Below are 23,798 nucleotides of genomic sequence, written 5' to 3'. Positions count from 1 at the left end.
GTGACCCCATAGACTGCAGCACACCAGGCTTCCCTGTCCATCACCAGCTCCCGGAGCTTGCTCAAACTCATTCAGTTTCTTGGGAGTTTTAAAATCACAGTTTCCATTTCAGTGTTTGTGATTGGTATGTTTGTATTTTCTATTTTCTCCTGGGAAGATTATAGTTTCTAAGAATTTGTCCATTTCTTGTAGGTTGTCCATTTTATTGGCATATAGTTGCTTGTAGTAGTCTCTTCTGATCCTTTGTATTTCTGTCGTGTCCATCATAATTTCTCCTTTTTCATTTCTTATTTTATTTTATCAAGCCCTCTCCCTTTTTTTCTTGCTGAGTCTGGTTAAAGATTTATGAATTTTGTTTGCCTTTTCAAAGAATCAGATTTTAGTTTCGTTGATCTTTTCTATTTTCTTTGTCTCTATTTCATTTATTTCTGCTCTGATCTTTATGATTTCTTTCCTTTTACTAACTTTGGGAATTTGTTTGTTCTTCTTTCTCTAGTTGCTTTAGGTGTAAGATTCGGTTGTTTGAGATTCTTGTTTCCTGAGGTAAGACTGCATTGCTGTAACTTCCTTCTTAGAACTGCTTTTGCTGCATCCCATAGGTTTTGGATCATCATGCTTTTGTTTTAATTTGTCTCCATTTTTTCAATTTTATCTTTGATTTCTTCAGTGATGCATTGGTGGTATAAGAGCATATTGTTTAACCTCCACGTGTTAGTGTTTTTTTAGTTTTTTTTTTTCTTGTAGCTGATACATAATCTCATAATCAGAGAAGATGGTTGATATGATTTCAGTTTTCTTAAATTTACCAAGGCTTGCCTTGTGGCCCAGCATGTGGTCAATCTGGAGAATGCTCCATGTGCACTTGAGAATGTGTGTTCTGCTGCTTTTGGATGGAATGCTCTATAAATATAAATAAGTCTATCTGGTCTAATTTGTCATTTAAGGCCTGTGTTTCCTTATTGATTTTTTATATGGATGATCTGTCCATTGATGAAAGTGGGGTGTTAAAGTCCCCCATTATTACTGTGTTACTGTTGATTTCTCCTTTTATGGCTGTTAGTATTTGCCTTATATATTGAGGTGCTCCTTTATTGAGTGCATATGTACTTACAATTGTTATATTTTCTTCTTGGGTTGGTCTCTTGATCATTATGTAGTTCTCTTCTTTTGTCTCCTGTAACAGTCTTTAAAGTCCATTTTGTCTGATATGAGTGGCGCTACTCCAACTTTCCTTTGACTTCCACTTGCATGGAATACCTTTTTCCATCCTCTCGCTTTCAGTTTGTCTGTGTCCCTAGATCTGAAGTGGGTCTTATGTGTGTGTGTGTGCACGTGCACTCAGTCGTGTCTGACTCTCTGCAGCCCTGTGGACTACAGCCTGTCAGGCTCCTCTGTTCATGGGATTTCCCAGGCAAGGATACTGGAGTGGGCTGCCATTTCCTTCTCCAGGGGATCTTCCCAACCCAGGGATTGAAACTGCATCTCTTGTGTCTCCTGTGTTTGCGGGTGGGTTCTTTATCAACTGAGCCGCCTGGTAGACAGCATATATATGGGCCTTGTTTTTTGCATCCATTCATCCAGTCTGTGTCTTTTGATTGCAGTATTTAATCTGTTTCTGTTTCAGGTAATTATCAATATGTATGTTCTTGCCATTTTGTTAATTGTTTTGGATTTATTTTTGTAATTCATTTTTCTTCCTCTTGTTCTCCTGTGATTTGATGACTATCTTTAGAGTTGTGTTTGGATTCCTTTTTCTTTATTTGTGTGTATCTATTGTAGATTTTCAGTTTGTGGTTCCCATGAGGTTTTGATATGGCAATCTATATATGTACACACACATACTTATAAAAGATTAAGTTGCTGGTTTCTTAATTTCGCATGCATTTCCAGTGTCCTGCATTTGTGCTCACCTTTTATCAAGATTGCTGGTTTTGATATCATATTTGTGTATGGGATGATTTCCTATCTTCATAATTTTTTTTCTAGTTGTGGCCTTTTCTTATTCACCTAGAGAAGTTCCTATAGCATTTGTTGCAAAGCTGGTCTGGTGGTGCTGAATTCTCTTAGCTTTGGCTTGTCTGTAAAGCTTTTGATTTCTCTGTTAAATCTGAATGAGAGTCTTGCTGAGTAGAGTATTCTTGGTTGTAGGTTCTTCCCTTTCATCACTGTAAATATAACATGCCCCTTTCTTCTGGCCTGCAGAGTTTCTGCTGAAAAATCATCTGATAACCTTATGGGAATTCCCTTGTATGTTATTTGCTGTTTTTCCCTCATTGCTTTTAGTATCTTTCCTTTGTCTTTAATTTTTGTCAAATTGATCATTATATGTCTTGGCATGTTCCTCCCTGGGTTTATCCCATAAGGAACTCTCTGCATTTCTGGGTCTTGAGTGACTCCTTTCCCATGTAAGGGAAGTTTTCAGCTATTATCTCTTCAAATATCTTCTCAGGTCCTTTCTCTTCCTTCAGTTCAGTTCAGTCGCTCAGTCGTGTCTGACTCTTTGCAACCCCATGAATTGCAGCACGCCAGGCCTCCCTGTCCATCACCATCTCCTGGAGTTCACTCAAACTCATGTCCATCGAGTCAGTGATGCCATCCAGCCATCTCATCCTCTGTCATCCCCTTCTCCTCCTGCCCCCAATCCCCTCCCAGCATCAGTCGTTTTCAATGAGTCAACTCTTCACATGAGGTGGCCAAAGTATTGGAGTTTCAGCTTTAGCATTATTCCTTCCAAAGAACACCCAGGGTTGATCTCGTTTAGAATGGACTGGTTGGATCTCCTTGCAGTCCAAGGGACTCTCAAGAGTCCTCTCCAACACTACAGTTCAAAAGCATCAATTCTTCAGCACTCAGCTTTCTTCACAGTCCAACTCTCACATCCATACATGACCACTGGAAAAACCATAGCCTTGACTAGACGGACCTTTGTTGGCAAAGTAATGTCTCTGCTTTTGAATATGCTATCTAGGTTGGTCATAACTTTCCTTCCAAGGAGTAAGCGTCTTTTAATTTCATGGCTGCAATCACCATCTGCAGTGATTTTGAAGCCCCCTAAAATAAATTCTGACACTGTTTCCCCATCAATTTCTCATGAAGTGATGGGGCCAGATGCCATGATCTTCATTTTCTGAATGTTGAGCTTTAAGCCAACTTTTCACTCATCTCTTTCACTTGGACCCCTGTTATGCAAATGTTGGCACAATTAATGTTATTCCAGAGGTCTCTTAGACTGTCCTCATTTCTCTTCATTCTTTTTTTTTTATTCTATTCCATGACAGTGATTCCCACCATCCTGTCTTCCAGCTCACTTAGGCATTATTCTGCCTGTTATTCTGCTATTGATTTCTTCTAGTGGATTTTTCATTTCAGTTACTGTACTGTTCACCTCTGTTTGTTCTTTAGCTCTAGGTCTTTGTTAAACATTTACCTTCTTGATCTATACCTCCATTCTTTTTCCAAGCTCTTAGATCATCTTTAATGTCATTATTCTGAATTCTTTTTAGGGTAGATGGCCTGTCTCCACTTCATTTAGTTGTCTTTCTGAGGCTTTATCTTGTTCCTTCATTTGGCACATATTCCTTGGCTGTCTTATTTTGTCTAACTTTCTGTGATTGTGGTTTCCATTCTGAAGGCTGCAGGGCTGTAATTCTTCTTCTGCTGTCTTCAACTTGGTGGATGAGACTGGTCTAAGAGGCTTGTTCATGCTTCTTGGTGGGAGGGACTGGTTCCTGCCCACTGGTGGGTGGAACTAGGTCTTGTCACTCTGGGCAGGACCATGTCAAGAGATATGCTTATCAGGCAGTTGTGTGCTCAGGAAGACTTTAATCAGTCTGTCTGCTGATCAGTGGGGCTGTGTTCCCACTTGGTTGGTTGTTTGGCCTGAACTGTCCTGGTCTGCCAGCTGTTAGGTGAGGCCAGGTCTTGGTGAGAAAATGATGGCCTCCAGGAAGGCTGATGCTAATGAGTACTCCTTAGAACTACTTTGACTATGTTTTTGTCCCTGTAGTGAGTCACAGTTGCCCCCTGCCTGTGTAGCAGACCCTCCAATACTAGCAGGTAGGTCTGACCCAGGCTCTTATAAGGTCACTATTTATTTCCCTGGGTCCTGGTGCACACAAGACCCTGTGTGTGCCCTCTAAGAGTGGGGGTTTCTGTTTTCCCTAGACCTGTGGAATTCCTGTGATCAAACCCTGTTGCCTTTCAAAGCCAGATTTTCTGGGGCTCTGCTGCCATTGCAGGGGACCCTGACATGGGGTTTAGAACTTTCACTCCTGTGGGAGAATTTCTGTGGCATATTTCTTTTCCAGTTTGTGGGTCACCGACTTGGTGGTGGCTGTGATTTGATTTTATCATGATTGCACGCTTCCTATTATCCTGTTGTGGCTTCTTCTTTATTTTTGGGCGTAGAATATCTATTTTTGTAGGTTTCTGTAGTTATTAGTTGATGGTTGTTCAGCAGTTATTCATGATTTTGGTGTTTTTGTAACAAGAGGTGAGTTCACGTCCTTCTACTCTTATCATTTAGTCTCTGTCTTAAGCAGCAATGTTTGGAAAGGGATCTTTTTTCTATGCAGTAGGTCTCAACAGTGGGCTTAAAATATTCAGAAAGCCATGTTGTAAACAGATTTTCTGTGATTCAGGCTTTATTGCTCCATTTATAGAACACCTGCAGAGTAGAGTTAGCATAATTCTTAAGGGCCCTAGGACTTTCAGAATGGTAAATGAGCACTGGCTTCAGCTTCAAGTCTCCAGCTTCATTAACTCTTTAATGAGAGAGTCAGCCTGTCCTTTGAAGTTTGAAGTCAGGCATTGACTTCTCCTCTCTAGCTATGAAAGTTCTAGATGACATCTTCTTCCAAATAGAGGCTGTTTCATCTGTCTTTAAAATCTGTTTTTTAGTGTAATCACTTTCATTAAATATTTCAGATAGATCTTCTGGATAAATAACTGCAGCTTCTACATTAGCACTTGCATGTTATAGGGGTAGCTTCTTTCATTAAATTCATGAACCAGTCTCTGCTGCTGCTGCTAAGTCACTTCAGTCGTGTCCAACTCTGTGCGACCCCATAGATGGCAGCCTACCAGGCTCCTCTGTCCATGGGATTTTCCAGGCAAGAGTACTGGAGTGGGTTGCCATTGTCTTCTCCCACATCCTCTGCTAGCTTCAAACTTTTCTGTAGCTTCCTTATCTATCTCAGATCTCACAGAATTGAAAGAGTGAGGGTCTCTCCCTGAATTAAGCTTTGGCTTAAGGAAATGTTGTTGCTGGTTTGATCTTTTCTACAGATCACTAAAACTTTCTTCAGATCATCAGTAAGGCTGTTTTACTTCTCATTTGGGTGTTCACTGGAGTAGCACTTTAAATTTCCTCCAAGAACTTTTCCTTTGCATTTATAACCTAGCAAACTGTTTGGTTTAAGATGCCTAACTTTGGGCTTACCTCTGCTTTCAACATGCCTTCCTCACTAAGCTTAGTCATTTCTTGCTTTTAATTTTAATTTCTAGCTTTTAATTTAAAGTGAGAGGTGTAAGGCTTTCCTTTCTCTTGAACACTTACAGGCCACTGAAAGGTTATTAATTGGCCTAATTTCAATATTGTTGTGTCAGGGAAGAGGGGAGTCCAAGGAGAGGGAGAGCAGGGAAAAAAAGAGTAAGTCAGAACACATATAACATTTATCAAGTAAATCCACTGTCTTTCTTACATGGGCATGGTTTGTAGCACCCCAAAACAATTACAGTAGTTTTTTACTACTGTAATTACTAATTACTAATACCAAAGACCACTGATTATAGGTCACCACAGCAAATATAATAATGAAAAATTTTGAAATATGGTGATAATTACCAAAACGTTGCCAAGTCACAAAGTGATCAGATGCTATTGGAAAATCAGCGCTGATGGACTTTCTCAACCCAGGATTGCCACAAACCTTGTGAAGTGAAGTGAAAGTCACTCAGTCATGTTCAACTCTTTGCAACCCCATGGACTATACAGACCATGGAATTCTCCAGGTCAGAACACTGGAGTGGGTAGTCTTTCCCTTCTCCAGGGGATCTTCCCAACCCAGGGACTGAACCCAGGTCTCCTGCATTGCAGGAGGATTCTTTACCAGCTAAGTCACAAGGGAAGCCCAAGAGTACTGGAGTGGGTAACCTATCCCTTCTCCAGTGGATCTTCTCAACGCAGGAATCAAATCGGGGTCTCCTGAGGATTCTTTACCAACTGAGCTATCAGAGACGTCACAAACCTTAAACTTTTAAAAAATGCAGTATCTGTGAAGTGCACAAAAATGAGATATGCCTGTGTGTAACAAGTTGCTTTTCTCTTGCTGCTTTTAATATTCTCTACTTTTCTTAACTTTTAACACTTTAATTATAATGTCTTAGTGGGGATCTCTTTGGGTTCCTCTTACATGGGTTTCCTGGATCTAGAAGCCTGGGATTCACCTCAGAGATTGTGTTTTAATCAGTCTGGGTCACAGCTTGGTGAAGAGATTTAAAAATCCTCCAGAGGGCTGTAATGCATAGTTAAGTTTGAGAACCTCTGCTTTAAAGCCGCTCAGTCAAAAAGGCTGTTACCTGAGCAACACCTCCCCAAGGCAGAGCCAGCCCAGCTGAGGCAGAGTGTGCTACACTTACCTACAGTACTTGAGAGGAGTCCCCGAGAACTCACTGCCATCAGACTCAGGTTCAGATCTGTTCTCAAAGTCAGAAATTCGGAATACAGACAAGCTGGCATTCACATAGCCAACCATGCACCTAAAGATGAAAACAGATTCTGTAATTAGGACTCTGATCACCTTTGCATCCAATTCATCAAGGGTCTACTTGCTAAAAATTGCTGCAGTTATAGGTGTCTTATCTGACCCTGTCTTGTCACAGCACTCAAGTTGGAATACACTGAAAAACCCTGGCTATGTTAAATGAGAGACAAGTCATTTCTTTTGTTCTGGTCCTTTTTGTGCAGAATCATCATATAGAACAGCACTACTCCAGTCAATGCTTCGGTGAAACGGTGAAAGCATTGCATAATCAGTATAAATTAGGTCACTACTTCTTTCATAAATACACACATACATGTACACACAATCACATTCCTTCATTACTGGTTGTCTATACTTTCTTATGTGGGGTTTCTCAGGTGCCTCAGTAGGTAGAGAACTTCCCTGCAATCCAAGAGACGCCAGAGATATGGGTTTGATTCCTGGGTCAGGAAGATCCCCTGGAGGAGGGCATGGCTACTCACTCCAGTATTCTTGCCTGGAGAATCTCATGGACAGAGGAGCCTGGTGGCCTACAGTCCATAGATTGCAAAGAGTTGGACACGACTGAAGTGAATGAGCACAGCACATACTTCCTTATAATGACCTGAATATAATGGCTATGGATATGACACCACTTCCCAATTCATCCATGCTACAATCATGGTAGATTATGTTTCCTTCATGTATCATATGCTTTCATGCCTCTGCTTTCTGTTGGGATTCCTTACTCATTTTGTACAAATGGTAACATCCTCCAATGGCCAGCTGAGATGCCATCTCTTGTGTGAAGATGTCCTAATGTGCCTAGTCAGAAGCTTCATTCCCTTCTGTCTGTGGCACTTCTGTATTTACTTCCTAATGGCCATACAGCTTATCCTATGGTTGGCTGCATACGTGTATGTCTTCTCCTTTGGACTGTAGTGTTTTTTATTTTTGGATCAAAAGAGGTGTCATCGATACTTTGGTATCCTAGGATAGTCTCACGCAGTGTAGGAATCCGTTAAATTGGAGAGGACATAAAGTACCAGGGGTTCTATCAAGGTCTAGAAGATGGATCAGGAATAAAATTATTACCTAGGATTATAAGCTTCTTGAGAACATGGCTTTCAGCCTGTGCTGGGGGTTCAGTATATTGGTACAAGAAACTTGGGTTTTAGGGTCATATATTGTAGCTTTGCTGCTTTCTAGCCATGTCATATTGACAAATTATGCGACTTCTTTAAAGCAACGAAAGTACCACCTCATAGGGTCATTGTGGGAAGAAAACGATATGTGTAAAACATGTCTGCTTATGTACTGCTTATATACTCTGATACACTGCTTAGCATATAGCAAGATCTTAATAAACGTGAGTGGCTATTATTCATTTTATTGCATGCACCTAGCAAGAGGTCAACAAATAATTATCAACTGAAAGAATAAATAATGGTTTTCAGACTCTCCATTAATATGTCTGATGTGATTATTCAAAGTTGCTGAATATCAAACCCAAGTGATGACACAGATATTGTTCTGAGAGCACATGGGTTCTGTATGTGTGTTGTCTTGCTCAAGAAAAGGCTGGCCTTAAGTGAACCAAGGAGAAGGGCTCATTTATCAAGTCACTCATGAGTGAAAGTAATGGTCAGTGTGTGTGTAACATGCCCTTCTCCCACTGGCAGCAGGCCTCCCCATCACTCCTTAAAAGGGTAATTTGAAATGATTTCTCCCTCATATATGAACTGCCTAGAACATGACGTGAAAACAAATCAGTATCTTGATGATAATTAGTTGTCAGAGAGGGAGCCGGTTTTGTGAAATATAGAGCAGTCTTCTCAGGGGCTGGGCTGTGGGAAGGGAAAGGTGCTATGGAAACTGGCAAAAAACAGGCCATTGTTGAAATGGAATAATTATTTCCAGGCCCTCCTACACTTTTCTCTCATAAAGCAGCCCTGAGCTTTACTAAGATTAAAGCTGCTTGTCTAATGGCGGCTCTGTTTAAAAAACCTCAATTGAGAACTTAAATTCAAATAAAATACCTGTCTCATGGGCTGAATACCTTAAAGCCTCAAAATAAAAGGGGTATATCATTGAACTATTTATTAAGCATATTCATTTGATGTCACTCATAAATCAAGCTGAAAATGCCTTTAGTGGGCATGTACTCCTCCTGGGTCCAAAGCGTTACATGTGAAGCTAGTACATATATACATAACTCAACTGTGTAAGTCTTTTTTTCCATGTTATTTTCATAATCAGAGGAGGAGGAGGACTGCTAATGCTGAACTGTCTAGGCATTTCTCCGTTTCCACTGTGGGAAAGAATCTTGGCTTGCCAACATCAAATAGTTGGGACGACCATCCATTCAGGGAAGTGAGGTTCCCTGTAGGTTTCTTCACTGTATGGTGTCCTTCGTTTCCAGCGGCCTCCTGTTACAGGAGGAAGGCCACAGGCAGCGGCAGACCCCATGTCTACTATTCAGTTTGTTGCCAGGTGGTCTGTGTACCCTCAGTGTGACTCAGCCCCAGATCCAAGTGAGACACAGGGAAGATGAGGTTATACTGATGATCAGGGAGAAGTGAGAGGAATGGAGGAAAAGGTATCAAACAAAAGAGGTGTTTCCTGGGAACATAAAATAATAATTTCCCTAAGAGGCTGGCAGGCAGCCTCTGCAGACATTTCTAAGAAAGGAGATTCAGAAAAACGTCTTATGAAAAGGCAGCATTGTTTGAATTAGAATGCATACCTTGTCCAAATAATGTCTGAGAAGACATATTTAAATGTGAGAACTTTGGTTTTAATACTATTCATTATTTATTGCTTTCCATCCTTTACTATGGGGGAAAAGGATGAACTAGAGATAATTATTATACTTGGCTTCCCTGGTGGCTCAGACAGTAAAGAATCTACTTGTCGTGAAGGAGACCTGGGTTCAATCCCTGGATCGGGAAGATCCCCTGGAGAAGGGAATGGCAACCCACTCTAGTATTCTTGCCTGGAGAATTCCATGGACAGAGAATCCTGGCAGGCTACAGTCCATGGGGTAGCAAAGAATTGGACACGACTGAACAACTAACACACACACTCATTATACTTACTATAACTATTTGGGAGAGAACAGAATGAGAAGTTGACCTTTGAATCTGTTGATTCCAGGTCAAACTCACTGCAGAGTATCTTTGAATTCTGCCAAAGTAAATTTGCTTTTGAGGTTTTAGGCATTGTGACTCACAAAGCATGGGGCGAAAGGGCAAAAAGATCCAGGGGAAATGAGATCAGGTTTGTGCATTTAAAGTCAGACATGTTTTTAGATGACTATAATAAATGACTTAAGCAACTAACACTTTCACTTAACCATCAGCTTTATCTTTTGAAATACAACTTTACAACTGATTATGATGTTGATCTATTTAATTGATTTATAGTTTATAAATATAGTTCATTCAGATATTCATAACCCATTCTGTGAAAATTTGAGCAGTGTCCTTGATCAAGTGTGTTACTTCTTATGAGATCACTATTTCTATAGGAAAATTAGCTTGATTTTATTTATCACTACATCATGTACACCAGGTACATACCTCACAGTAATTCTTGGGCCTGCATATATCCTTAGAGGATGATGCCAAACTGTAAGAGAAAGTTCCCAAACTGTAATCTATGTCTATCTGATACCAAAGTAATTAGTTTGATGCATTCATTGAGGATAAGGGATCAAACTGATAAAATTGGTTATTTGTGCTTTCTGGGAAAAAAATTTAGTTTGTTGATTGAAATTTTAACTCTGATTGGCAGGAACAATTTTATAATTTGCACCTTCAATTTTATTTCACAATTTCTGCCTCCTGATGTCTGCCCAGAGGTGATTTCAGTTATCTAAGCTCTTTTCTAAAGGGCCCTGGGAAGATACCCTCAAAGAGGAAGTGACTTCATTTTATAAACAATAAACAGTCTAATCACAGGCAGCAGGAAAGACAGAGTATCTTAAGAGGGAAGGTGACAACATCTGAAATACTCTTGGGTACCCACTGTGTGGAGACCATGCCTCAAACCACAGTGTTCCAGATCTGGCTGAAAATGATACTATCTTCCCCACTGTGTCACTGAAGACTTGTCTGCAGAGCATCTGTGTTGGTGGAGAGACTAGTTGGAACACATGACTAGGAATGACTGAAGCACGCTGTCACAGGGACAAGGGGCCTGTGAACTGAATGAGCCTAGATGTAGGCTTGAAATTCTCATCCGTGGAGGAGCCAGGGAAGCCTGAAAGGTAAGGAGGCCTGAAGGAAACCTGGAGGTTTGGAGAAGGTTATGGGTATTGTTGGAGTACTGTTGACTTAGGGTCAATTTAAATTGAAATATGACATTTCTACAACTGGACTAAATCATGAGTGGGATTTGACTATGACTGCACGTGCTACCCTAGAAGCCTGTGACATCTAAAGTCTGACAATGCTGTTCCTCTATGAGTTCAGTCATCTCCAAAGCATTTTTAAATTGGAAAAAGAAGAAACCTAAAAAGGATAATAGAGTAGCTGGTGGGGCAGAAAATAAGATTCATGGAGAAGCAGACAAATGTAACTACTTGAAAACAAGAAAAATGAACAATGGAGTAGAAGATTAAAAAGCAGATGTATAAATATTGAAGGTGGCAAGGGTTAAAAGAAAAGTTGTTTAAAAAAAAGGGGGGGGGCAGTGCCTGGAGAGCACAATAAAACTGAAATGAGGCTATTTAGATAAATTCTAATCACTATGAACACTATCTTAAATCTAATAGGCTGCCAAAAGTCTAAAGAATTGATTCACTATTAATTGTTTATAATGTTGCTACTTTGTTTTTTGGTTCCCTCTAGAACAAGACACGGAGAAGGCAATGGCATCCCACTCCAGTACTCTTGCCTGGACGGAGGAGCCTGGTAGGCTGCAGTCCATGGGGTCGCTAAGAGTCGGACATGACTGAGCGACTTCACTTTCACTTTTCACTTTCATGCATTGGAGAAGGAAATGGCAACCCACTCCAGTGTTCTTGCCTGGAGAATCCCAGGGACGGGGGAGCCTGGTGGGCTGCCATCTATGGGGTCACACAGAGTCGGACACGACTGAAGCGACTTAGCAGCAGCAGCAGAACAAGACAGGTTTCACAATATTTGAAATAAGGGAAGAATGGGAATAACCACTGGAATTTAAACCCCACGGAGTTGACTATTGATGAGTTGGATAATGGCTTATTGGCACAGGCCTTGAGAGCTATGAGGTTCAGGATGAGTCCTGCCTTGTGATTCTGGATTTAATCTTTCAATCTCTTTCTGCTCTTCAAAATGAGGGTAATAATACATGTCCTTGCTCCCTGAATTGTTTTGAGAATCAAAACACTGTGGTTTGAACATAGGTAAGCTTTTCTAGGCTAAGTCAAGCACAAAATGTTGACAACCATTACAGTTAGAAAGAAGTGGATACATAGAACAACATAAGTTTTTAAATCTTTCTTAAAATGGGATGGTATGCTCACTAAAGTTGCTAGAGTATACGTGTTTAACAAACACGTGGCTAGTGTAGTAATGAACTTTATAGAAATTTCCTCAAATAACTGGGTTGTGAGCTGGACCTAGACTACACATGCATGAATTCAGCCAACTTTGTTTGGTGGCACTGTCCTCCTTGAGGGCTGATGGAACTATAATAGCTACAGAGGACGAATTAATTTGGCTCAAACCAGTAAGCCAAGAGGCAGGGCTGCTTGTGTGAATAAGCAGTAGCCCAAGTGAGATGATTTCTGGGGCACTGAAATGATCCTGTGACACCAACACACGTTCCACTCCAATCTACAGACATTTAAACCCCACAATTAGATTATTTTGACATTAATCAAACAGGGTTGTTGTATTTTTTCCCACTGAAGTATGTTAGGACTCTTTATATCTTTTTTTCCCAAAGGGAAAGTGAAGTCGCTCAGTCATGTCCGACTTTGCGACCCTTTGCGCTCAGTCGTGTCCAACTCTTTGTGGACTGTAGCCTACCAGGCTTCTCCATCCATGGGATTCTCCAGGCAAAAATACTGGAGTGGGTTACCATTTCCTTCTCCAGCGGATCTTCCCGACCCAGGGATCAAACCCGGGTCTCCTACATTGGAGGCAGACGCTTTAACCTCTGAGCCACCAGGGAAGCTAAGCTAGGGAACATGTTATGATATTGTCAAGGCTTTATCTGACCAGAAATACAGCTTTGGGGATCACTGAGGTGATGCTATAGAACTGACCTCTCAGGGAGTTGCCTATGATAATATTTACACTAGTCAAGTAAGTAGCCAGAAAAGAAGCATTCAGTTACTTATTCCACAAGTATTTATTGAGTACTTTATGTGTACCTGGCATGTGGTTGCACATTTCCCATATAAAATTTGCAGAGTCTACCTAATGACACAAGGGGAATCAAATTATGTTTTTACAAACTCATAAAAATGGCATAACTATACATCATGTACTACTATTTTTTTTGCTACAAAGCATACCACACATTTTTAAATTCATGGTGGGCAAGAGTGGGAAAAATGATTGATTGCTCTTCTCACATTTGATTCCATCTAAAACATGTATGATCTATATGACTCCCAACCCTTCAGTAGAACAGGATGTGTTTCCTTTGGCCAAAAGTATTGTTATATTATAATCCCACCTCCCCCACAACAAGCCTTCTTGTCCTGGACTTGTGTCCCATGTACTCCAATGCAGAGGCTTCTGTTTGGGTGTCCAACCGTATACAATGGCTAGGGAATGGGGATTCCATGATGGCTTTATGGCAAACTTACTTTTGCCCAGCTTCTCCTTGGCCCGCACAAGGTCCATACTTATAAGCATATACCAAGCGAGGGATAAAGTCAGATGTGATCGCTATCACAAATGCATTTGTAATAACGGAGAGAATTCCAATGCCTTCAAGAATCCCATACCAAATTCCTATTCAAAGAGAAGTGTTAGTTAATTCCAGATACAACAGCAGAGGCAAATAAGTATGGAAACAACTGGGGTAACTAATTTTCAATAGTCCTTTCCATGGGTCCTTCCATCATTCCAAATACTGATACTTGCAACCAGAAGGAAGACTTTCTACTTGCAAACACCTTGGCACTGAAGGAGTTTGATTGCAAGTGCCAATACTCATGACTTAAAACTCAATCAGCTTCAGAAATAAGGAGAGAATTCTGGTTGATGATAAGGTACTGGCTAAGACTGGCTGGCATATGCAGTGTCAAGCTGTCACCAGACTAGGAGATCCTTGGGATAAGTATAGGATCCTTCTAGTTCATCTTTATGGACCAAGTTCCTGATGCATGACCCAAGGTAGGTGCTCACTGAATGTCTGTCTGTTTCATCTGTAGGTTAAGAGGCCACTGAGCTAACGTTCGCACTGAATTCTCTTCCACACACGCTGGCTGGGCACCTGCCAGCTCTATATGAAGCACCGAATGCAGAAATGAATAAAAGACACCTGGTTCAACTTAGCACCTCTAGTCAAAAACCAAAAGCCATCTCTGCCTCTAGAAAAATGGGACTCTGCTTCCTGTGACTCAGGCAGACATTTAGGAAAGAGCAAAACAAACTGAAGCAAATGCAAGATCTACTTTCAAAAGGAAGTAGTAATAAATCAAATTTTTAAATTCTAGCATCCTAGGATAGAAACAACCAAACTGAGAATCTATTTAAGCACAAATTCTCTAGCACTGGAAATTATAAATTTTCAAACAGGTAACTGTACTTGTTACCTAATATTATTTAAAGCTAATATAATTATTCTTTTGCAAGATTTAGTCATCTTACATGGAAACTATATGTAAATATCTAAAGTTAGTGGCTCTTTTAAAAACACCCCCAAATCCAACTTACCTATATCTTTGGCCCTTGAAGCTAAAGGTCGCCTCCACTGTGTGACAAATTTATAAGCGTCAAGTCGAATTTCAATTATATTATTCAGTAAGGCCAGAAGTGGTGCTAGGGGAAAAGCTGCCACAAAGATAGTTGTAAATCCAAACTGAAGAACTAGGGAAGGAAAAAGAACAGAGTGTATTGGCTTTCCAGTACTATTTTCAGAAGCTTAGTAGTCTGAATATGTCACTGTTTTAATGCATGTGCTAAGTCACTTCAGTTGTGTCCCACTCTTTGTGACCCCATGGACTGCAGCCCACCAGGCTCCTCGGTCCCTGGGATTTCCAAGGCAAGAATACTGAAGTAAGTGACCCAGGGATTGAACCTGCATCTCTTGAGTCTCCTGCATTTGTCAGGTGGACTCTTTACCACTAGTGCCACCTGGGAAGCCCTATTTTCCCCCAAAGCACAGGTAACATATTTTCTAGAAAGATGGCCAGGACACTTGAAAAAGAGTTGCTCCCTGAGCCTGGAAGCAATGGCACCCTAGGAGCAGTAATAATATCTCAAGTCCAGATCTTGTTTTCTAAATACCATTCTCTAGTAAAAGGAACCAGGGCTCCTTGGAGAAATGATTGATTCCAGAGCTATGGCAGGCAAAAGTCAAGAATTTTGTGTATAGGACAAACAACTTTAGCCACATACAACAATCTTTTTTAATCATAAAAGAATGTTGAATTTTGCAAATTTGTTTCCTGTATTTATTGAGATATCATATGATTTTTGTATCTCATCCTATTAATCTGATATATTACATTAAAATGTATATATGTTGAACCAGTCATGCATCACAGATAAATCCCACTTGGCTGTAGTATGCAATTGTTTTATTGTGTTCTTGAATTTGGCTTGCTAATATTTTGAGAATTTTTGAAGTTGTGTTTATCAAGAATATTGGTCCAATGTTATCTTTTCTTGTGGTATCCTTATCTGGCTTTGGTATCAAGGTAATGCTGGCCTTGAAGAATGAGTTTGGGAGTGTTCCCTCCTCTTCAATTTTTTGTAAGTGAGGAGGATTTGTATTCTTTTAATGTCTGGTAGAATTCACCAGTGAAATTGTCTGGTCCTGTGGTTTTTCTATGTTGGGAGACTTTTGATTCCTGATTCTCTTTAATCATTATTGATCTTTTCATATTTTCTATTTTTTGCTGATTCGGCCTTGGTAGGTTGTGTATTTCTAGAAACTTATCTATTATTTTTTCTAGGTTATATCATATGGTATTTTTCTTTCTCTCTGACTGACTTTAGATATCCATGTTGCTGAAAATGGCATTATTTCATTCTTTTTTATGGCTGAGTAGTATTCCACTGCATATATATACCATAACTTCTTTATCCATTCATTTGGTAATGAACATTTAGGTTGTTTCATGTCTTGCTATTATAAATAGTGCTTCTATGAACATAGAAGTATATGTATCGTTTTGAATTCTAGTTTTGTCCCATTATATGCCCAGGAGTGGGATTATTGGATCATATAGAAACTCCATTTTTAATTTCTTGAGGAACTTCCATACTGTTTTCCATAGTGGCTGCTTACATTCCAACCAATAGTGTGGGAGGGATTCCTTTTTCTCCATACCCTCTCTAGTATTTATTATTTGTAGACTTTCTGATAATGGTCATTCTAATCCTCATCGTAGTTTTGATTTGCATTTCTCTAATAATTAGAGAAAGGCAGGTAAGGTAGTCCTCTCTTGAAGAATTTTCCAGTTTGTTGTGATTCACACAGGCAAAGAAAAGCTTTGGTGTAGTCACTAAAACAGAAGTGGATGTTTTTCTGGAATTCTTTTGCTTTTTCTATGATCCAATGGATGTTGGCAATTTGATCTCAGGTTTCTAAATCAAGATGGCAGAGGAATCAGGTTTGGAAAATTCCCAGTTATTTTTTTAACTAAACTCTCTGGCCCCTACCACCCCACCCCCCCGCCCCACTTTCTTCTGATATACCAATTATTCTCAGATTTGTCTGATTGAATCTGATAGTTTGCATAGGTTTTCTTTACTTTTTAAAAAGTCTAATTTCTGTCTTCTTTTGACTGAATTATCTCTATGTATTATCTCTAAATTATTTCTAAATATTCCTATCCTCCAGTCCAGAGAAGGCAATGGCACCCCACTCCAGTACTCTTGCCTGGAAAATCCCATGGACGGAGGAGCCTGGTAGGCTGCAGTCCATGGGGTCGCTAGGAGTCGGAAACAACTGACTGAACTGACTTCACTTTCACTTTTCACTTTCATGCATTGGAGAAGGAAATGGCAACCCACTCCAGTGTTCTTGCCTGGAGAATCCCAGGGATGGTGGAGCCTGGTGGGCTGCCGTCTATGGGGTCGCACAGAGTTGGACACGACTGAAGCAACTTAGCAGCAGCAGCAGCATCTTCCAATCATTTTATTCTTTTTTCCATGTGGTCTTCATCTCATTCACTGAATTCTTCAGCTCCAGAATTTGTTTGGTTCTCTTTTATAATTTCAATCTCTTTAGTAAAGGACTCTTTCTGTTCATTAATTTTATTCGCAAGTTCATTGAATTACCTTCCCGTGATTTTTTTGTAGCTCAATGATTTTCTGTACACCTGTTTTGAATTCTTTACCACTTATTTTTCTTTATGTAATACCACATTTCCTTGATTTTTCATGGTGTTTGACCACACGCACTTCTGCTTTCATCTTTGAAGTAGCAGACACCACCCCAGTTAAGAATGTATACTTATTTTACTTCTTTCAATAGTCTTTGAGTCTAGTAACTTCTATTGTATGCCAGACATATTAAAGTTCTAGATCAAGGGTCAGCAAATTATAGCCTGAAGGCCAAATCTGGATAACTCTCTGCTTTGTTTCTTTTTTTAAACCTACCTGTGAGTTAACAATAGTTTTTACATTTTAAGTAGTTATGTAAATACAAGGCGTGCTGTGATTCATGGGGTCACAAAGAGTCCGACACGACTGAGCTGAACTGAACTGATACAACCATTTAAAATATAGTAGCCTCAATCTTGCATCATGACCCCCAAAGTCAAAATTATTTACTGTCTAGCCCTGTAAGAATAAGTTATTGATCTCTGCTCTTAGTGATGTTCTTTTGCAGCAAAGAAGGAGATGATCAGTGTGGTCATGAGTTAAGCCAAGTTGGTCCTTGGGTATGGTTTTTGTAAAGCTCAGTCCACCTGCCTGGCTGTGACCGAGAACAGGGTGGACCTTTTTCTCTGCTAATGACCACAGAGGCTCAGTTCTGTCCTTGGGGAGGTTTTACAGTTAGGTCCTTAGCTGCTTGCCCATCACATCTTCAAAATATTACATTATTATAGATAAAGAATGACTTTAAGATAAAATTTCAACTCAACAGTAAAATAGAATAATCCTAAACTGTTTGAACATAAAAATACAGCTTCAAAGTATATAAAGTAAAAAGTGACCAAACTAGAAGGAGCATAAGATAAAATTCTCAAGTATGACTGTGGACTTTAACACTCTTTTCTTGGTAACTAGTAGAGGAAATAGACAAAGTTTAATAGGACATGAATGTAAGATTTGAACAACACAGTTAAACTTGCCAACTAATAGACACAGAAGATTATACTCAACAATTGCAGAACACACTTTAAACACTTATCAAAACAGAAATATGCAGAGGCATAAAACAAATCTCAGCATATATTAAATGACTAAAATACCACAGCAGAATTAAAAATCAATGACAGAAAAAGAAAAAGATTTGATACCATTTAGAGGACTTGAGCTCACCTCCTCTCATAAAAACACCAAAATCACAACCAACTGTTGAACAACCATCAACAAAAAAGACTACACCCCATGAGAAAACATATTCTGTATCCAAAGACAAGCTACAACAAGGCAGTAGGAGGGGCACTTTTGTGGTATAATCAAATCCCATACCTGCCAGAAAGAGAAAATAATTGTATCACAGAGGTTCTCCCATAGGAGTAACAGTTCTGAGCTCCACATCAGACTCCCCAGTCTGGGCATCTGGTACTGGGAGGAGAAACCCTCAGCATAATAATTGGCTTTGAATGCCAGTGGATCTTGATCCCAGGCACTTCACAGGACTGAGGCAAACAACACTCTTAGAAGGTAACAAACAAGGTCTCATGTGCACTGGGCAGGGAAAAAGCAGTGACTTCATAGGAACCTGGCCCAGACCTACCTTCTGGCTTTGGAGTGCCTCCTGGGGTGAAAGATCTCCAAGGGATGGCTGTGGCTCACTGTGGGGACAAGAACAATGGTGGAAGAAGTACTGGGGAGTATTCATTGATGTGAGCTCTGCTGGAGGCTGCCTTTTTTCTCAAGACCTGGCCCCATTCAACAGCAGGTAGGTCCCAGTGTTGAGATGCCTTAAGGACTCCCTGGTGGCTCAGAGGGTAAAAAGTCTGCCTGCAATGTGGAAGACCTGAGGTCGATCCCTGGGTCAGGCAGACCCCCTGGAGAAGAAAATGGCAACCCACAAGTATTCTTGCCTGGAAAATCCCATGGATGGAGGAGGAGCCTGGTGGGCTACAGTCCATAGGGTAGCAAAGAATTGGACAGGAATGGGAATGTAGCTCTAGCCATCAGCAGATAGACTGCCTAAAGCCAACCTGAGCAAATCAGTCTGTGCAATATATTGAGTCAACAAACTGAAAAATAAAAGCTATGTGATCATTTTAATAGAATGTTTTACCAAATTCAACATCTATTTATGATAAAAACTCTCCAGAAAGTGGACTTAGAGGGAATATATCTCAACATAATAAAGGCCATATATAACAAACCAACCACTAACATCATACTCAATGGAGAAAAGCTAAAAGCATTTCCTGTAGGATCAGGAGCAAGACAAAAACGTCCCCTCTCACCACTTTTATTCAACATAGTTCTGGACATCCTAGCCAACAGCAATCAGAAGAAGAAAAAGGAATCCAATTTGGAAAAGAGGTAAAACTGTCACTATTTGCAGATGAAATGATACTGTACACAAAAAACCCTAAAGATGCTATCAGAAAACTACTAGAGTTTATTGATGAATTCGGTTAAGATCGCAGGAAACAGTATATTCTGTTGCATTTCCGTATACTAACAACAAAAGATCAGAAAGTGAAGGAAATAATCCCATTTACCATCACATCAAAGCGAATAAAATACCCAGGAATAAGCCTACCAAAAAGGCAAAACACTGAAAACTCTTAAGATGCTGATGAAAGAAATGAAGATGACACAAACAGATGGAAAGATACCCTGTGTTCTTGGATTGGAAGAATTAATATTATCAAAATGATTATACTACCCAAGGCAATCTACAGATTCAATGCAATTTCTATTACCAATGGCATTTTCCACAGAACTAGAATGAAAAAAATCTTAAAAATTAGTATGGAAACACAGAAGACCCCAGATAGCCAAAGCTATCCTGAGAAAGAAAAATGGATCTGGAGGAATCTGGTTCCCCAACTTCAGATTATACTACAAAGTTACAGTCATGAGAATAGTATGTTACTGGCACAAAAGCAGAATTATAGATCAATGGAACAGGACAGAAAACCCAGAAATAAACCCAAGCATCTATGGTAAATTAATCTATGGCAAATCAGGCAAGACTATACAATGGAGAAAAGACTTCAATAAGTGGTGCTGGGAAAACTGGACAGCTACATACAAAAGAATAAAGACCTAAATATAAGACCAGATACTATAAAACTCTTAGAGGAAAACATAGAACACTTTTTGACATAAATCACATGAATATATTTTTGAATCTACCTCCTAGAATAATGAAAATAAATGGGACCTAATTAAAAGCTTTTGCAGAGCACAAGAAACCACCAATAAAATGAAAAGACAACCTACAACATGGGAGAAAATATTTGTAAATGAAGTGATCGACAAGGGATTAGTTTCCAAAATATACAAACAGCTCATGCAGCTTATTATGGAAAAAACAACCAAATCAAAAATGGTCAGAAGATCTAAATAGACATTTCTCCAAAGGAGACATACAGATGACCAATAGGCACATGAAAAGACATTCAACATTGCTATTTATTAGGGAAATGCAAATCAAAACTACAATGAAGTATCACTTCACACCAGTCAGAATGGTCATCATCAAAAGGTCTATAATAACAAATGCTGGAGAGGGTGTGGAGAAAAGGGAACCCTCCTATATGCTTTGTGAGAGTGGTACAACCACCATGGAGAACAGTATGGAGGTTTCCTAGAAAGCTAAAAATAGAGCTATCATATGATTTATCAATCCAACTCCAGGGAATATAGCCATAGAAAACCATAATTCCAAAAGATACATGACCCCAATGTTCATCAAAGCACTATATACTATAGCCAAGATGTGGAAGCAACATAAATGTCTGTTGACAGAGAATTGGATAAAAAAGATGTGGTACATATATACAATGGAATATTACTCAGACATTAAAAAGAATGAAATAATGCCATTTACAGCAACATGAATGGGCCTAGAGAATATTGTTAGTAAAATAAGTCAGACAGACAAATGCTATATGATATCACTTACAAGTGGAATTTAAAAACATGATACAAATGAACTTATTTCCAAAATAAACTTTTGGTTACCAAATGGGAAAGCTGGGGAGAAGAGATAAATTAAGAGTTTGTTACTCACATATTCATAGTACTATATATAAAATATTCAACAAGGACCTACTGTATAGCACAGGGGACTTTACTCAATATTCTGTAATAATCTATAAGGGAAAAGAATTTGAAAAAGAATGGATATGTATCTATATCTATATATACATATATAACTGAGGGGCTTCCCTGGCAGCTCACTGGTAAAGAATCTGCCTGCCAATGCAGGAAACACACGTTTGATCTCTGGGTCTGGAAGATCCCCTGGAAAGGGAAATGGCAACCCACTCCAGTATTCTTGCCTGGGAAATCCCGTGGACAGAGAAGCCTGGGGGGCTACAGTCCATGGGGTGGCAAAACAGTCATATAGCACTTAGCAACGAAACAACAGTGTGTAACTGAACCTCTGTGCTGTACACCCGAAACTAACAAAACACTGTCAATCAACTATAATATAAAAATTAAATTTAAAAAGTAACTATAGATAATATGTAAATAAATGGGTATTGCTGTCTTCCAACAGAATGATTTTCAAAGCCAGGCAGTGGGCCGGCTTTGGGTCTGATGCCAGTAGTGTGTTAACTCCTCACCTACGTATCCATGCGCAATTTTGTGAATATTCATTGATACATCCACTTTTGATTTATATGCCTTTCTCACTTTATATTCTACTTCAATGAAAACATTTTAAAAAATATAACAAAGCAGGAAGGTCATTAAGAAAATAACAAAAAACAACAAGAACAGAAGCAAGCAATTAGTATTCACTAGTCTTCTTGTGATACTTCAGAGATTTGTTTCTTGCTGCAAAGCTACTGTGGTATTTGGAGCACTACCAGTTCTAACCCCATAACAGCTTCTTTTCAAGCACTCTATATACCAACATTACTGTTCACTTCCTTCTTTATGGGAGAAGAATCCATTAAGAGACCTCCAAGTGGTTAGTTCTCTTAATGAATTCATCTTATTAAGTTTTATTATTAATGCCCAAATTGATTTCTTCTCCAGGTTATACCATTATGCCATCCTATAATTGAAACTCTAAAAACACCAGTAGATACGTAGGACATAAGCGAATAATTGAAACTCTAAAAACACCAGTAGATACGTAGGACATAAGCAAATAATTGAAACTCTAAAAACACCAGTAGATACGTAGGACATGAGCGATCTGAGAAACATTAAGCATCACTTCTACCACTCCTTTAATTTTCAGATTTGCCCAAAAACATTTGCTTCTTTCAGAATTAATGCATCTTGCCCATCCCTTACTCCCACTTCCACCCCAATGTCTCAGAGCTTAAACATAATTAGAAAAAAAAACCCAAAACAACAAGAAAATCTATCCACACTCATTGAATCTGCTAAGATAGTTCAAGTTTTTCTTAAAACTTAAGATACAAAGATACAAAGAAAAATAATAATGACATGGTTAACATATATCCAGTACATACTCTGAGCTAGGTATTGTTCTAAGCCCTTCCCATGCATTAATTTATTTAGTCCACACAAAGATACACTGAAGGGGTTACTCTTTTTATCCCCATGATAGAGAAGTGGAAAGTGAGACAAAGACATTAAGCAATTGCCCAAGGTTTCAGAGTTAATAAGTGAGGGGCTGGGATGGCAACCCACTCCAGTGTTCTTGCCTGGAGAATCCCAGGGATGGGGGAGCCTGGTGGGGCTGCCGTCTATGGGGTCACACAGAGTCGGACACGACTAAAGCAACTTAGCAGCAGCAGAAGACTTGTGAGAGTCCCTTGGATTGCAAGGAGATCAAACCAGTCAGTCCTAAAGGAAATCAACTGTGAATATTCAGTGGAAGGACTGATGCTAAAGCTCCAATACTTTGGCTACCTGAATAAGAGCTGACTCATTGGAAAAGAGCCTGATTCTGCAAAAGATCAAAGGCAAAAAAAGAAGGGCAGTAGAGGATGAGATGGTTAGACAGCATCACTCAATGGACATGAATTTGAACAAACTCTGGGACATAGTGAAGGACAGGGAAGCCTTGCATGCTGCATTTCATGGCGTTGCAAAGAGTAGGACACAACTCAGTGACTGAACAACAGCAGCAATCTGTTTCTAAAGTCCATGCTCTCAGATACATGGTAAAATAAACAGCTTGGGTTTGATTACAGAGAAGTGAGATTCCTTCAATGGAAGTGTAGCGTTAAGCTTATACATTCCCAGATTCCTGCCACCCTTTCCAAGAGAAATGACTGCCCATTCTACCTGCTAGCAACTCATCCTGCGGCATCTCTGCTACTTTATTGCACTTAACATTTCACATCTCTGACTTCCCGCCATGGAGCGCTCTTTGAGAACTATGATTGCGCCTCATTCCTTCTTGTATCTCCAGTGCCAAAGTCTGGACATAACATGGTTCAAAAGATGTCTGCTGGATACAAACTACTATATATAAAATCAACAACAAGGTCCTACTATATAGGACAGGGAACTATAGTAAATGTCTTGTAGGAAAAGATTATGAAAAAGAATATCTGTTCTTATATATATATACATATATGCA

General features: G+C 39.6%; 1 protein-coding gene across 20 annotated transcripts in view; it reads right to left on the bottom strand.

Moving 5' to 3' along the window:
- The window catches only part of ANO4 (anoctamin 4), a 433,316-nt gene that overhangs the window by 22,169 nt on the left and 387,349 nt on the right, over nucleotides 1-23,798 (bottom strand). For 18 of the 20 annotated variants that reach the window (XM_024991748.2, XM_024991754.1, XM_024991738.2 and 15 more), the window contains 3 exons: nucleotides 14,624-14,776; nucleotides 13,549-13,696; nucleotides 6,640-6,759 (listed from right to left, as the gene is read on the bottom strand). In XM_024991748.2, the coding sequence (XP_024847516.1) occupies nucleotides 6,640-6,759; nucleotides 13,549-13,696; nucleotides 14,624-14,776 (421 nt within the window). Of the gene's footprint in view, nucleotides 1-5,845; nucleotides 5,931-6,639; nucleotides 6,760-13,548; nucleotides 13,697-14,623; nucleotides 14,777-23,798 lie in introns of those variants that run through there. The other 2 variants (XR_009494400.1, XM_059886415.1) reach the window with 2 other exon arrangements.

Source organism: Bos taurus, chromosome 5 (assembly GCF_002263795.3).
Source record: "Bos taurus isolate L1 Dominette 01449 registration number 42190680 breed Hereford chromosome 5, ARS-UCD2.0, whole genome shotgun sequence".
Lineage (NCBI taxonomy): Eukaryota > Metazoa > Chordata > Mammalia > Artiodactyla > Bovidae > Bos > Bos taurus.
Note: the sequence above shows the minus strand (reverse complement) of the source record. Positions and strands in the feature narration are given on the sequence as shown.